Raw genomic sequence first — 12,419 nt, forward strand, 5'->3', positions numbered from 1 at the left:
GCCGGCTGCGGAGCTGCCGGGGCGTGTGCGCGATCCCGCCCGGGAGAGGGGAGCTGCACGCCCCAGCGCCCCCGCCCCTCCGCTCCCGCCCTCCCCGATGGGAGCGGTGCCGGGGGCGGGCGCTGCGCCGGGAGCCGGCCGGCCGCGGCGCGGGAGGAGGAGGAAAAGGAAGAGGAGGAGGAGGAGAGGGAGGAGGAGGAGGGCTGTATCCCTGCGCCTGTGCGCGCCCGGCGGAGGGGTGGATGGGGGAAGGACCGCGGCGGTCGCGGTGAGGCGGCGGCGGCGGCGGCAGCAGCCGGCATGGAGGGCAGCGCCCGCTCCCGCAGCGGCACGCCGGGGCCAGTGGCCTGCTAGGGACCGGCGAGGGGGGATCTCCCCCGGCCGCCCTTCCCCGCCTCCCGCCCTCCCCTTCCCCGCCGCCTCCCCCGCCCGCCTGGAAGCATGAACTGGCAGCGGAGGTGCTGCTCCCCGCCGCCGCCTCCCCGCCGGTGAGAGCGAGGAGGGAGGGAAGATGGGGGCCGTCCTGCGCAGCCTACTCGCCTGCAGTTTTTGTTCCCTGATGCGAGGTAAGCGGGGCGGGCGGCGGCGGCGGCGGGAAGGGCAGGGGGAAAGTTGCCGGGTTGGTGGCGAGGGGCCATGTTTGGGCGTGCGGGAGGGGAGCGGCGAGGCCTGGCTGCCGGCGGGGCGCGGGGCCCGGCGCGGGGGCAGCGCTCCCTCCCTCGCTCCCGGCCGCCGCCGCCTCCCCGGCTCCTGAACAACTTCCCGAGCCGCGCCGGGAGCAGCCCGCCCTGCCAGCGGCCACCGAGCCGCCCCATTGTTGTTTTCAAGTTTTGTCCTTTTCTTTTCTTTCTTTCTTTTTTTTTTTTTTTTTTTTTAAGGGTTCCCCTAAACTACCGCACGCTCCCCCCCGTGTCTCTCTGCAAGCCCAGCAGTCCGTGAGCCCCAGCGGCTCTGGGGCAGAGCTCGGCCCCGCCGGTGTCAGGCCGGTCCTGCTGTGCCCACCGCCGGGCTGGTCCCGCTCACCCCCCGCGGTTCCATCCCGCGGGGTGCGGGGGGAGCGCGGAGCCCCCGCGTGCTCGGCATGCGGGAGCGGGGAATGCCCAGGAACCGGTGCTGCACCGACCCTCTCCCCGCAGCCAAGGGAGCGAGGGGAGCAGTGAAGGCTCAGCTCTCAGCTGGGCTGGCGCTGCGCTGGGACTTGAGAGAAGTTTGTGTTTCTCTGGTGAACCATCATGGATGTTCATACAGTTTAAGGGAGCAGTCGAGTGCCTTACGAGGGGATGTTAACTTAAAGTAGCTGAGATTTTTGATTCTAATTCCCGGCTCCAGCAAAATTTCTTGTCTTGCAGGGCACAGTCTGAAAGAAAACAGGATTTTTTTTTTTTTTTTAAATGCTGTAAACCTAACCACAGTAACTATTATCTGTGTTCAGTCTTTCTGGGAAGAAATCGCCTGTGGTGCTTGCATACATAATGTTTCTGTTTACTTGATTTTGACTTTTTTCATGCCAGAAATGAATTAAGAGATTAATTGCTAACAGTTAATCAACCACATTTTGATTTAGAGTTCCTCCCCATTAGAGTGTTTTGATGAAAGTTAATCTAAAGGTGGTGTAGGTTGAAGTAACTGCTTAGTCTCCAGTTGCTCAGTAATCTGGAAAACAAAGATTTTCATCTCATCCGTAGCCTTTTTTTTACCCTGTGCATCTGTTTGCCATATTGTATCCTGTTTGCAGAGATACAAATATATTTATTTGGCATGTGTAACTTTTTATACTTACATTGTGGCTGTTAAACCCCAAATTTTAAAAGTTAAGTTGGCTCTGGAGTATAGGGAGAAACTGTTTCCTGATTAGTTTATTTTAATAAGTAACAATCATACCCATGCTTAATATACCATGTATTTGGCTTTAATTTGATGTTCAGTCCAGTTCAAATGACAGCACAGAAATAGCTTTTGTATGTGATGTCACAGAATATTGTTACAGTAATTTCTGCAAATTAATCTCAAAATAGTGGCATGTGCTTTTGCAAATTTTTGTATAGCTCATGCTTAATGGGACACTTTGAAAAAGCATTAAGTCTTTAAATCATATGGCTGTCATTTCTTTTCTCATCTCTCACCACTCTCTATTGCCAAGGACATTTGTATCCCAACAGCGTTTCTGTTTCTTCTGTGTTCATGGTGCCCTGCTGTTTGATTGCCTACCTGAAGTTGTAATCCTCTGTTTGTGACACAATAGTAATTTTCCTATTGGCTAATTGTTACTTTAGATAAAGATAAACAGCAGGGAACAGCTGAACCGTGAAGAAACAAAAATCAAATTTTAATGGATACATCCTCCCTAATAAACAGCATCTATGCAAGTGGAGTAGGTTTGAGTAACATGTGTTGAGTTCAGAAGAGGTGTCAGCAGTTCCTTAATGAGGCAGAGGCAGTGCCAGCATGAGTATGAATAAGCTTATACATGAAAGTAGAGTTGGAGTTATGAAGTTCACTGTTTAGTTTGTGAATTCAGTGTGGTTGAGGATGCCAAGCTGACAGTGCTGGAGACAGAAACCCAGCAAATGTAGTGGTGTGTGTTTCTGGATTGCAGCATCCTCTCTGCTTCCAGAGACAGCCTCCTATTCTCATAGAAAAGACAAATGGACAAAGGTTTATGACAACTGAATTATTACTCTGAAGAAACTGTGGTAGACTTGTTTACCAGTCTGGAAAGGAAAAAACTCAGTACCCTGGAAATGCATAAGGACTTGAAGAAGTGTGAAGCTGTTACTGGCTAGAAATGGATGCATAGGGTGAGGCACCTGTCTCAAAAATCATCCAAGGACTGCAATAAACCAGATCCTACTGATATTGTCAGGGCAAGTATTTGAATTTCTAAGAGACAGGAGGTTACCATTATGACAGGGTGCTGTAGAGGCTCTGTGGTTTGGGGGCTTGGTTTTTTTTTTTTTTTTTAATGTTATAGCTGCTAGAAGAAAGATGTCCCTGGTCTCTGTTCTCTCCTCTTGGTCCATGGTTTGATTTGGGATATTGGGCTTCCACCTCTTTGACCAACAGTGCTTTTTGAAGCCACTCCCTTAGGGTATTCCAGAGGAGTGGAGTTAGAGCTGCTCCATGGCAGCTTTGAGGTGTTCTTCAGGACAGCTGTGAAACCAGTGAGAGAGATAATTGTTAGATAACTGACAGCTGCAAAGAGGCAAAAGCAGTGTCATCACATCTGTCAGGACACTACAGATAACTGCGAAACTGAGGTTTCAGCTTTTTAAAAAGTGAAAAATAGAGTTCTTCCTCCACCAGTGTTCATGGCTTGCTTTCTTCTTGAAATAGCTCTCCAGTCAGCATGCAATTGCTGTTTTGTTTTGTCTTTAAACCCTGGTCATGCAGGCAGTACCTAAAGCTCTTGCTTGAATAGAAATCTTTTAAAGGATATTTGTGCAAAGCTACTGAATGTTACAGACTTCTGTGAAGTGAAGAAATGAAAATGTCTTTTTGGTAATGGGTATTTTCAAACTGTGCTTTCCTAGAGTTCAAAAGAGAGTTTGTTTGAATCCATTATTATTGTTATAATATTGTTACTGTTTTAATTGATTTTAATCCATTGTTTCTGTTTTCATAAACAGATTCTTGGGTTTTTTGTGTTTTTTTTTTAAGATAGATCCATTTGCATGTTGTTTAGAAGAGTTTAATGTTCAAAACTTTGCTAAGCAGTGATGTGTTCGAAACTTTGCTAAACTTTGGTGGTGTGTGTGTCGCTGTTGAGCCAGGACAGGAATAATATGACTCCAAGTCAGAAGTCAAGAAGAGAACTTTATTAACAAGTAGTGTTCCTCTTTTATAACCAGGATCACTAAGGTGAAATATGATTGGTCTTAAAAGTGAAAACCTTTCACACCATTGGTGCACTATGAATAGCACATGGTGGCAGAACATATCTATAAACAATATGAACAGAAGGAGAGATAATAATTGTTTACATTCCTTTTGGACTTTTTCCCAGGCTTAGCATCTCTCTCTTTTTCTCTCTGACTGAACTGAGAATATCCATAGTGTGTGCACACATTTTTCTACCAGAAGTCAGAGAAGTGGACAAGGAATATAGGTTTTTACCCCTGAAACACTCAGGTTGGAGACCAAATGTGGCATTTCCAGGTAGAGCATTCAGGTGAAGGGTCTCTTCACCTAGAGACTGTGCAATGCTATGGCAGTAAGACTTGAAAATATATATTTGTTTTATAATCATGGTCTATTTCTTCACCCAAGCTTGAATCAACCATTTTCTAGTCATGTTTCTTCATTGTATGATTCCTCAGAAATCAGTGTGCCCTTATCTGCCATTTTCCTCTTTCATCTTTTCATAGAATAGTCTAAAATTAGTGTGATCTAAGGTGTTCCAAAATCCACTATTAATTTTACAGTTCTTTCAATTGCATCTCTGTGATACAGTTTAGTTATCATCAGATTGCTGTAGATTTTATTTAAAACTGAAAAATTAGGACTGCAAAAGTTGGATGGCAATTTTTACTGTCTTGAAGGTAAGGTAAAGTAGCATTTTTGACAAGATATAGGGATGGTCTAGTCAGAGGTATATGCAGGTAAAGGACTTCTTGTATCCTTCAGCATGAGTTATATGAAGGTATTCAGGTGGAAAACTTTGGTTTTGTTTCATAGCAATACTGGTTAGAGGGGCATGAGCTGTATTCGTGTTTCATTTTTCCCTAGAGAGTTGCTTCAGTCTGCATTCCCAGAGTTCTAGGTAAGGAATTTGGCTATAAGCAATAGAATATGTAGGAGAGTTTAGGTTTTTTTTTGTTTGTTTGGTTGTTTTTTTTTTTTTTTTTTTGTTTTTTTTTTTTTTTGTTTTTAAGGATTGGGCATATAGGAACCTTTCAAGCTCTGTCTTTGGGAGCTAGAGAAATCTGATTCCTTTGGACATCTGTAATTCACCTTTATGATGATGTCACATTTCAAAAATGCCAGCTTCAAAAATATCTGCTGCAGTGCATGTAATATGGGATTTACTTTTTAGTTTAAACCAACTAAAGTGAAGATATTTTTTCTTCCCCCTGAGGGAGTGGGCTAGGGCAGGAAAACAGGGAGAAACTGGTCTCAGTTTCTGATCTGTCACCATCCATCTCCTCTAGCAGCAAGTCTGCAGACTTAAATACTCTATTCTTTGTCCCCAACATATTTAACCTCATTAATTTCTGAAGAAATGTTAAATGGGTTGCTTTGCTGGTGGCATATTCCAAAGTTCCTTGTACCGTAGGGAGGGGTCCATGTTACTCTTGCATGGTGCCAGAAATGCAGTTGGAACTAAAGCTTTGTTGCACACTCCTGCTTCTGGCTGAGCTGGTGGATCTGCTGTGTCTGGGAGCCTGCTCAGCTCCTTCTCCAGTTCTCCTGCTGGGGAGCCCTCATGTTCCAGCCCACTCACCTGAGAGCTTTGGGCAGAATTTAGGTAGATAAGGAATTTCCCTCAGATGGACTTGTACCAGTAAGAGGTGTAAGTTGCTTAGAAAGATGTGGAGTGGCATGCAGCTGCCCTGCAGGCTTCAGGGATGGTCTGCTCATGTTCACAGTTGGTGCTTCCCACTTAAAACTGAGCCCTCAAGTTTTAGATGCTGTGCCTCAGCAAGGATGACTGTCGGTGTGTGCACATGAGGTTTGGGATGAGCCAGCAGCCAGTGCTTCCACTTCTGTGCCAAGCACTTTGTAGTGATGACTCTTCCAAAGTGTAATTGCTGTTCAGTGAACGAAGTACATGCTCTCCTAATAACCTTTAGTTTTTTTAGCTCACACATCAGGTGTGGCTTCAGAGTATGTACCACTTGCAGAATTACAGAATACCCAGTGCTCCAAACAAAGGGGCTGTGTCATTCTTTTGTGATAATTGTCCAAGGCTTGAAAGGGGAAAGCTTTGGATCTTTAACAAATTATACATAAATGCTGGATATTGGCACCCTAAATATAAATCAACTTTTTCCAATTTATGCATTTACCAGGCATGCTGACATAGAGAGCCTTCATTAAACTCTCTAGATATCCTTGTAGTTTATAAATATTTATGTCAGGACATTCACATTGTGAAAGGCTTGCTATTTGCTCCATATGGACAAACTTAACCAGAACACAGTGCTTGCATTTGCAAGTAGAAATGATCTTGTTGTCATTTCTGCTTTTTGATATATTCTCTGGTGAAATGGTTATGAAAATAGGGTGTGGTTTTTGTCTCATTATTATCTTTCCCTGTAGTTGGAACAGTTCCCCACCAATTTCGAATTGGAGTCAAACATACCAGTATATGAATAGAATGGGAATACTGTTAATATCTTATTATTAATAGACTTTTAAGAAACTAACCAGTCAAAGTCTAGGTTAAAAGAAGCAATGCTTTACTTAGTAAAACTTCGTTTCCTTTGCAAAATGTTATAAACTACTTCGAGATAGAAGCATGTTAGTTTAAAAGCTGGAATGCTTTTTGAGCTTCAGTATTTATATGGGGAGAACAAAAAGGAAATGTTTTTAGTAGAAACAGACATGGAAAATGGCAACATTCATACAGATTTTTTTAGGATCTTGTTACAGGATCACATTACCTAAATAGAATTACTCCCTTGTGATATAATAAATGTAGCAATAATGGGATTATAGTTTTAATTCTGTTTATGAGGGCCATGTGTGAGTTCTTGATGTCCAATTTGAAAAGTAATCATATTTGAGACAGTAATCATATTTAATCAACTAGCTATATCATTTTGCTTAATCAAAAATGGTTTGTTTTCTTCTCTGATACCTTTATATTTTTCCGTTATTCCTCCCCTCTCTGCCCATTTAGCTCCCAGAAGAAAAATACAGTTTGTATGTAGTGTGCTGGGGTTTTTTAACTATTTGTGCCTCTAGAATTCCTTAATAACAAAGGTTCTCCTCTCTCCATTGTCAGAGTTCAAGCTTATAGAAAGTAGCTGATATGTTTACTGGAATTCTGGAAGTTAAGGATATGTGGAAAGTAACAGAAATTTAAGGTGCTATAGAATTTTAAACTTTGTTCCCTTGGTTGTTCTGTCAAAGCAGGGAATAAAACTACTACTTATAGTATTAGTGTTAATTAAAATATTTTCACTTTGAAAATACAAGAATCCTCTTGTCCACACACAGATTAATAGAGAAAGAATATTAAGAATAACAGAGGAGTAGGAATCTGTAGACCTTGTATCTTATAAGCTCTACGAGGACCTTATAAGATACAAGGTCTATAAATTATAAGACCTTGAGTCTTTATTATGCCAATTTAGAAAATGCACTGATGTTCTTATAACTCAAAAACCTAACTGAAGCTCAGCAGTTACCCTTTTACCCTGTAGGTAATGGTAAAATGAGTAATGTAATTCCAAGTTGGGTGGTTTTGTGTTTATGGGTTTATTGGTTTTTCTTTTGAGTTTCCAGAAATGATTCCCATTAAATTTGAAAAAGACAAGGTCGTTCACTTTTTCCAAGGGATTCCACATGTATGAGAGTGTGTGTGTGTGTTGTTTCATGGGGTGGTTTGTTTGGTTTTTTTCTATGTGTCATTACATCTAATGTAAGCCTGTTGAACATTTGACATTAGTAGTGCTGGGATATTAAAAGTATGAGAGTTGAAAGTATGCTTCAATAGTTTTTTACAAAATAAAAATTAAATGTCCAACAATTCTCAAAATTATTGAAGTATGTGCACATCTTTCCTTACCTTACTAAAAACAGTCCATAAATATTAATTTGAACTGGGGTCTTTCATGCTAAATTCTATGTTCCTGCTTTACAGCAACTTCCTGGTAGTGCTTAAGAAATCTAAATTAACAAAAAAATCCCAGCATCTAAACAGAATAAATAAGCTGTTTTGTTTGATTTGGTTTTTACCTGGTGAGACAAACTGACACACTTCAGAAAATATTTTTTGAGTATCTTTTAGACTGGTGTGCAGCCTTGGATAAATTGTTGGAAAAGTTGTCTGAGAGTAGTTCATTGCCTGTGAGCTTCTTGTCAGTGTGGAGAAAGGCTTTATTTGTTGTAAGTGTGCTGCTGTTGAGGGTGTGAGTTCTTTGATCCATGTGGAACTAAGAGCAATTGGGGTAAGACCCCATGGCTTGGGCTGTTCCCATGTGCTTGGGTTGCACCCCAGCAAAGGAGGTGAGTAAACTAGTGGGAGTGACAGAGAGTAACACTTCCAGGCCATTCCTGACCAGATGTGCACCCTCAAATGTGAGCTGTTTAGGCTGGAACACGTGAGCTGCAGTTGCTCCAGAGTAGCGGCAAACCTTGGGGCATTCCCACCTCGGCTTACCAGGGTGTACAAAGTGTGTCTTGTGGCTTTTAGCCTTCCTAGAATTTGGGAAATGGGCTCTAGCTGTCCCAGCACCACAGTGTTGTGTCTTGATGCTGTCCTTCAGTGGAGGGACTCAGCTTCAACAGCTTCCTGAGGAATATGATCCAGGCTTTTGGCTTGTTTTCTCACTGTTAGAAGCACTGTAGGAAAAGGTGATGCCAAAAGGTGCAAAGGGCAGTGTTTTGTTTCAGTGTGATCCAGTTCTCTTCCCTGTCTTCGCAGTGCTTAGCTTAGATGGCAGAATACCATCCCTACTGAGATGTGGGACTCTCACTGGTGGAGACAAACAAGACTTTTCTGCAGGAGCAGAGGTGTTTGCTAATTAACTTTTTCATTAAACAGATCGTGTTGATTTAAATAGGGGAGTTGCCAGTGGAACTGGGGAAGTATTGCCAATGTGTGTGGAACTGGTATGACTTCATTTGCAGTGCTGTGTGTTATTCTGACAACCATTTGAGAGGCTGGAAGAGTATTGAAGGAAGATTATGAGGACACCTGAGAAAATGAGCTGTGTAATGTTGAAATTCTGCAGACATTAATGTGGATCATGGAAGTACTTGATTGCACATCCCTAAAGAGCCTTCCTGCTTTCCATAGCCTGCAGTTTGCCCTGGAAAGTGCCAGGTCACCTTTATTTTGCTGCTGCTCTATAACCAGAAGGGTCATGGAAAGGAGGTGGTGGTGTTTCGTGGCAATGCAGCTGCAAGATGATTCATCAGCTCTCTGCTCATCCTGTTGTCAGCCAGGTAGATTCAGAATATAAAATTAGAAAAATGTCAGAGCTAAAGTGCTGTGTTCCATCCCCATGAGAGTGAAATCAAAAGAATTTCAGAACAGGGGAGTCCATGTTACAGAAAGGTGGACAAAAGATCTGTGTGAGTGTGCTACCTAGCACTGAGAAGAGCCACGCTCTGGTAATCCTGCTGTATGGCTCTGTTGCCAGTGGGATGATTTGGCAGGTGATACCTGCTATTCAGAAGTTTTTTTGCCTGTCATGGGCTGAGACTTCATGGTGTATTTCAGTCATGAGTGCTTTTGCTATAATCTGGCAGGTCTATTGGCTTTTTATGCCTGGACCTGGTATTTCTATTCTTTCCTGAAGTCCTTCTTTTTTCTTTTTCTTCCTCTCATTCTCATGTCTCCATCCTTCTATCTTTAGTAAGGTAATTTTTTTCCTGTATTTAGCAGGTTAAAGGATGACTAACTGCCTCTGTACCAGCTAGTCCTGCAGGATGTCTTGGTCTATAAAGCTAGTATCTGGCCAAAGGCCTGAAAACAGTAAAGTTTAGTGCAGAATCCAAATGCTGTTGTTGCCTAGCTTGGTGTCTTTGCCGTTGCACTGATATAGCTACTCTTCTCCTTCACTGGCCTGCTGCTCCTGTGACCTTTTGAATTACCATCTGAACAGCCCTTGCATGGCTTTAACCTGAGGAGTATATTTAAGGTTAGCTGAAAAGAGGAGAAAAGTCCCTCTCTGCCAAGTTTGTGCTGCCTCATGTGTGTTTACTAAATTCCTGGTTGCCTGCTGTGTCCTGCAAGTATATTTGTGAGAATGAGTTTCACAGAGAAGCGTGCTCTCTGTTCATAGTGAAAGAGGAATGATGGGCACTATTAAATCAGTTAATTATTTTTATTTTTAAAAATGGAACTGGGAACTGTCTTCTGTGGAAAAAATTGGGAAAGTGCTGTGATGGAGAACTGGGTGCAAAATCCTGGCCTGTTGCTTGCTGTGCTTTAAAACTCTTATGTATTTCCTGGTGATTTTATTGTTTGCTTGAAAATATAAACCATCTCTGTATAAGTTTCTTGAGGTTATTTAGAAAAATTTATGTTAATTTTCAAATTGACTCTCTTCTTATTTGATACAAGTCTCCTAGGCTTTCTTCCCAATGCTACCTCGATCTTTTCATTCTTGCTTCTCCAAACTGAGCAGCAGAACTCAAACATTTGCAGAAAATAAATATACAGAATTTCTTGGAAGCATGAGCAGTGATGAAGAAATTTGAAACCCAGGGAGTGAAGGGTCCTCACAACTGACTGCTCCTGAGTCCTTGTGCCAGTCCAGAAACTTTTCCTTACATTCTTGTGTTGGTTCTCTATGGAACATCTTGGGGATGATTATTGTATTGCATACAAGGAGTTTTGTGTATTGAATGGTTTTAGGGAGGTTGCAGTTAATGTTCTTTGCTGGTTATCTATGTCCATTTCTCTGCTTTTCCTTCTCTTATGAGCTGAATGTGAATGCATTGTCATTCTGTCAAGGCATTTGGAGTCCTTGCTTACTGTGCCTCATCCAGGTCAGCGTGTATTTGGTACATCTCATCACTGTCTCCTCTCCAGTCCTCGCATTTGCTGTCCTCATAGCAGTGTGCTTGGCAGTGCCAATTCACTTTAGACACTCAGAGTTCTTCAGCAAGACTTTTAAAAGATGGGGAGTATTCCCTTCCCAACTCAGTGGCATCATCTTTCAGTGTGACAATCCAGGGGGTTTCTTCCTGTGTCTTCAACATGGATATTTCTTTCCATAATGTCAGCAGTTGCTCAGTGGTATCCACACTGTGATTCTGTGGCAGGTTGCCACAACTTATCAGTGGCCACCTCTGCTCTGAGTCCTCTTCTTTAACTGGAGGTTCATGAGGAACTGGTTCAGTTAATTAGTCAAAGCTGATGCAGTCCTTCCTTTCCCTGCTGTGCTAGTGCTTATATTGATTTGATTTTTTGGTCTGAACTGATTCTAGATGATGGCTGGCTAAAAAATTGCTTTTTGGCAGGCGGTGGGGAGAGCCCAGTAGCCTTCTGCTGGTTTAGCTTCCTGCATTGTCTTGCCTGCATTGTGGCATGGGACGAGTGCTTGAGCCAATGCAGAAGAGGGGTCAGGAACAGACAGCTGGAAGTGAAGCTGGGGAGAAAGGAGATGGCTGCAGTCACATCTTGAGCAGATACAGCAGGCTGCCAGTGGAAGCTCCCTGCTGCTCGCCTTATGTCAGCTTTGGAGTTTGCTGAACCACTTCTTGAGTTGACTCAACTTGCTAACCCAGTCAAACCTTTCGCTGATGTTGTGATTTGAATCAGCTTGGGAGGGGGCTCTTAACAGAGGGACGGGGTAGAAAGTGGTATTGCTGGGATTTGAGACTGAGAAAAAAGGGTTTGGGGGAAATGAGTGTGTGCTAATTGTTTTTGCCAGGCTAAACTCCATGTCAGTGAAAAAGAATGAGCATGATGAAGGTAACACTGCCCTTGCCTCATAGCAACCAGAGCTGTCCTGGGTCACTGAAGGTAGAAAGGAGAAAGTGGAAATTTGTGGAAAAGGCCACTGGACTAGTTAAAGAAAAGCATGACAAATTCTGACAGCTTTAAATTTCCATTGAAACACCAAAAAGATTAAAAATCCTTTTTAGCTGGTACAGTGCACATTTTATGTTGGTTTGTCACTTTGCATCCTGTGGGCAGCAGCATTTTATGCCTGTAACAGATGCCCATAAGTCAGATGTACAAAGCAAGACTTGAGTAAACAAGTGCAAGGGAAAGCAGACTTGAGTGTCCTGGGGTTTAGCAACTTTCAGTAAGAGAGACAGGAGCTGCAGCCAAGAGAAATATGTGCTGTAAGAACTGGAGTTTGGCATTGGGAAGAAGGATGCTGGTAGAATTCTACTAGTAAAAGTAAGGCAAAAAAGATAATGTCTGGACTTTAATACTGCATGTGGTAAACTTAGGAAAGGTCTTACCTGAACATTGCAGTTAAAAAACAGTTACAGGCTCAGTGACCACTACTGGCAGAAGTTTCTTACCATGCAAATTATTTTTGTTGCAGTTGAAATGTGTTGAACTTGAGTTTTTTGAGTTTTTGTAACTTTTGTGTTCTTTAAGGAAACATTTTTTCTTGCTGGTGGATACAAAAAAAAATCCCTCAGTTTATAACTAAGCATAACTCTTACTCTGTATTAGGTACTTTAATTAGAAGAATCACCTGCAGGTAGACCTCTCAAGTCATAGAGGACATAGTAATATTCATTACTATTTCTGTTCTTGATTTCTAGGATAGGTGTTTTTA

The 12,419-nt window shown here is 42.7% G+C and overlaps 1 protein-coding gene across 1 annotated transcript in view; it reads left to right on the top strand.

Annotated features, from left to right (window-relative positions):
- Positions 1 to 319: 319 nt before the first annotated feature.
- LRP6 (LDL receptor related protein 6) overlaps positions 320 to 12,419 on the top strand; it is a 117,978-nt gene continuing 105,878 nt past the window's right edge. Inside the window, exon 1 of the mRNA XM_053943535.1 lies at positions 320 to 566. Coding sequence (XP_053799510.1) covers positions 512 to 566 — 55 coding nt within the window. The 5' untranslated portion in view covers positions 320 to 511. The remainder of the gene's footprint in view (positions 567 to 12,419) is intronic.

Source organism: Vidua chalybeata, chromosome 5 (genome assembly GCF_026979565.1).
Source record: "Vidua chalybeata isolate OUT-0048 chromosome 5, bVidCha1 merged haplotype, whole genome shotgun sequence".
Lineage (NCBI taxonomy): Eukaryota > Metazoa > Chordata > Aves > Passeriformes > Viduidae > Vidua > Vidua chalybeata.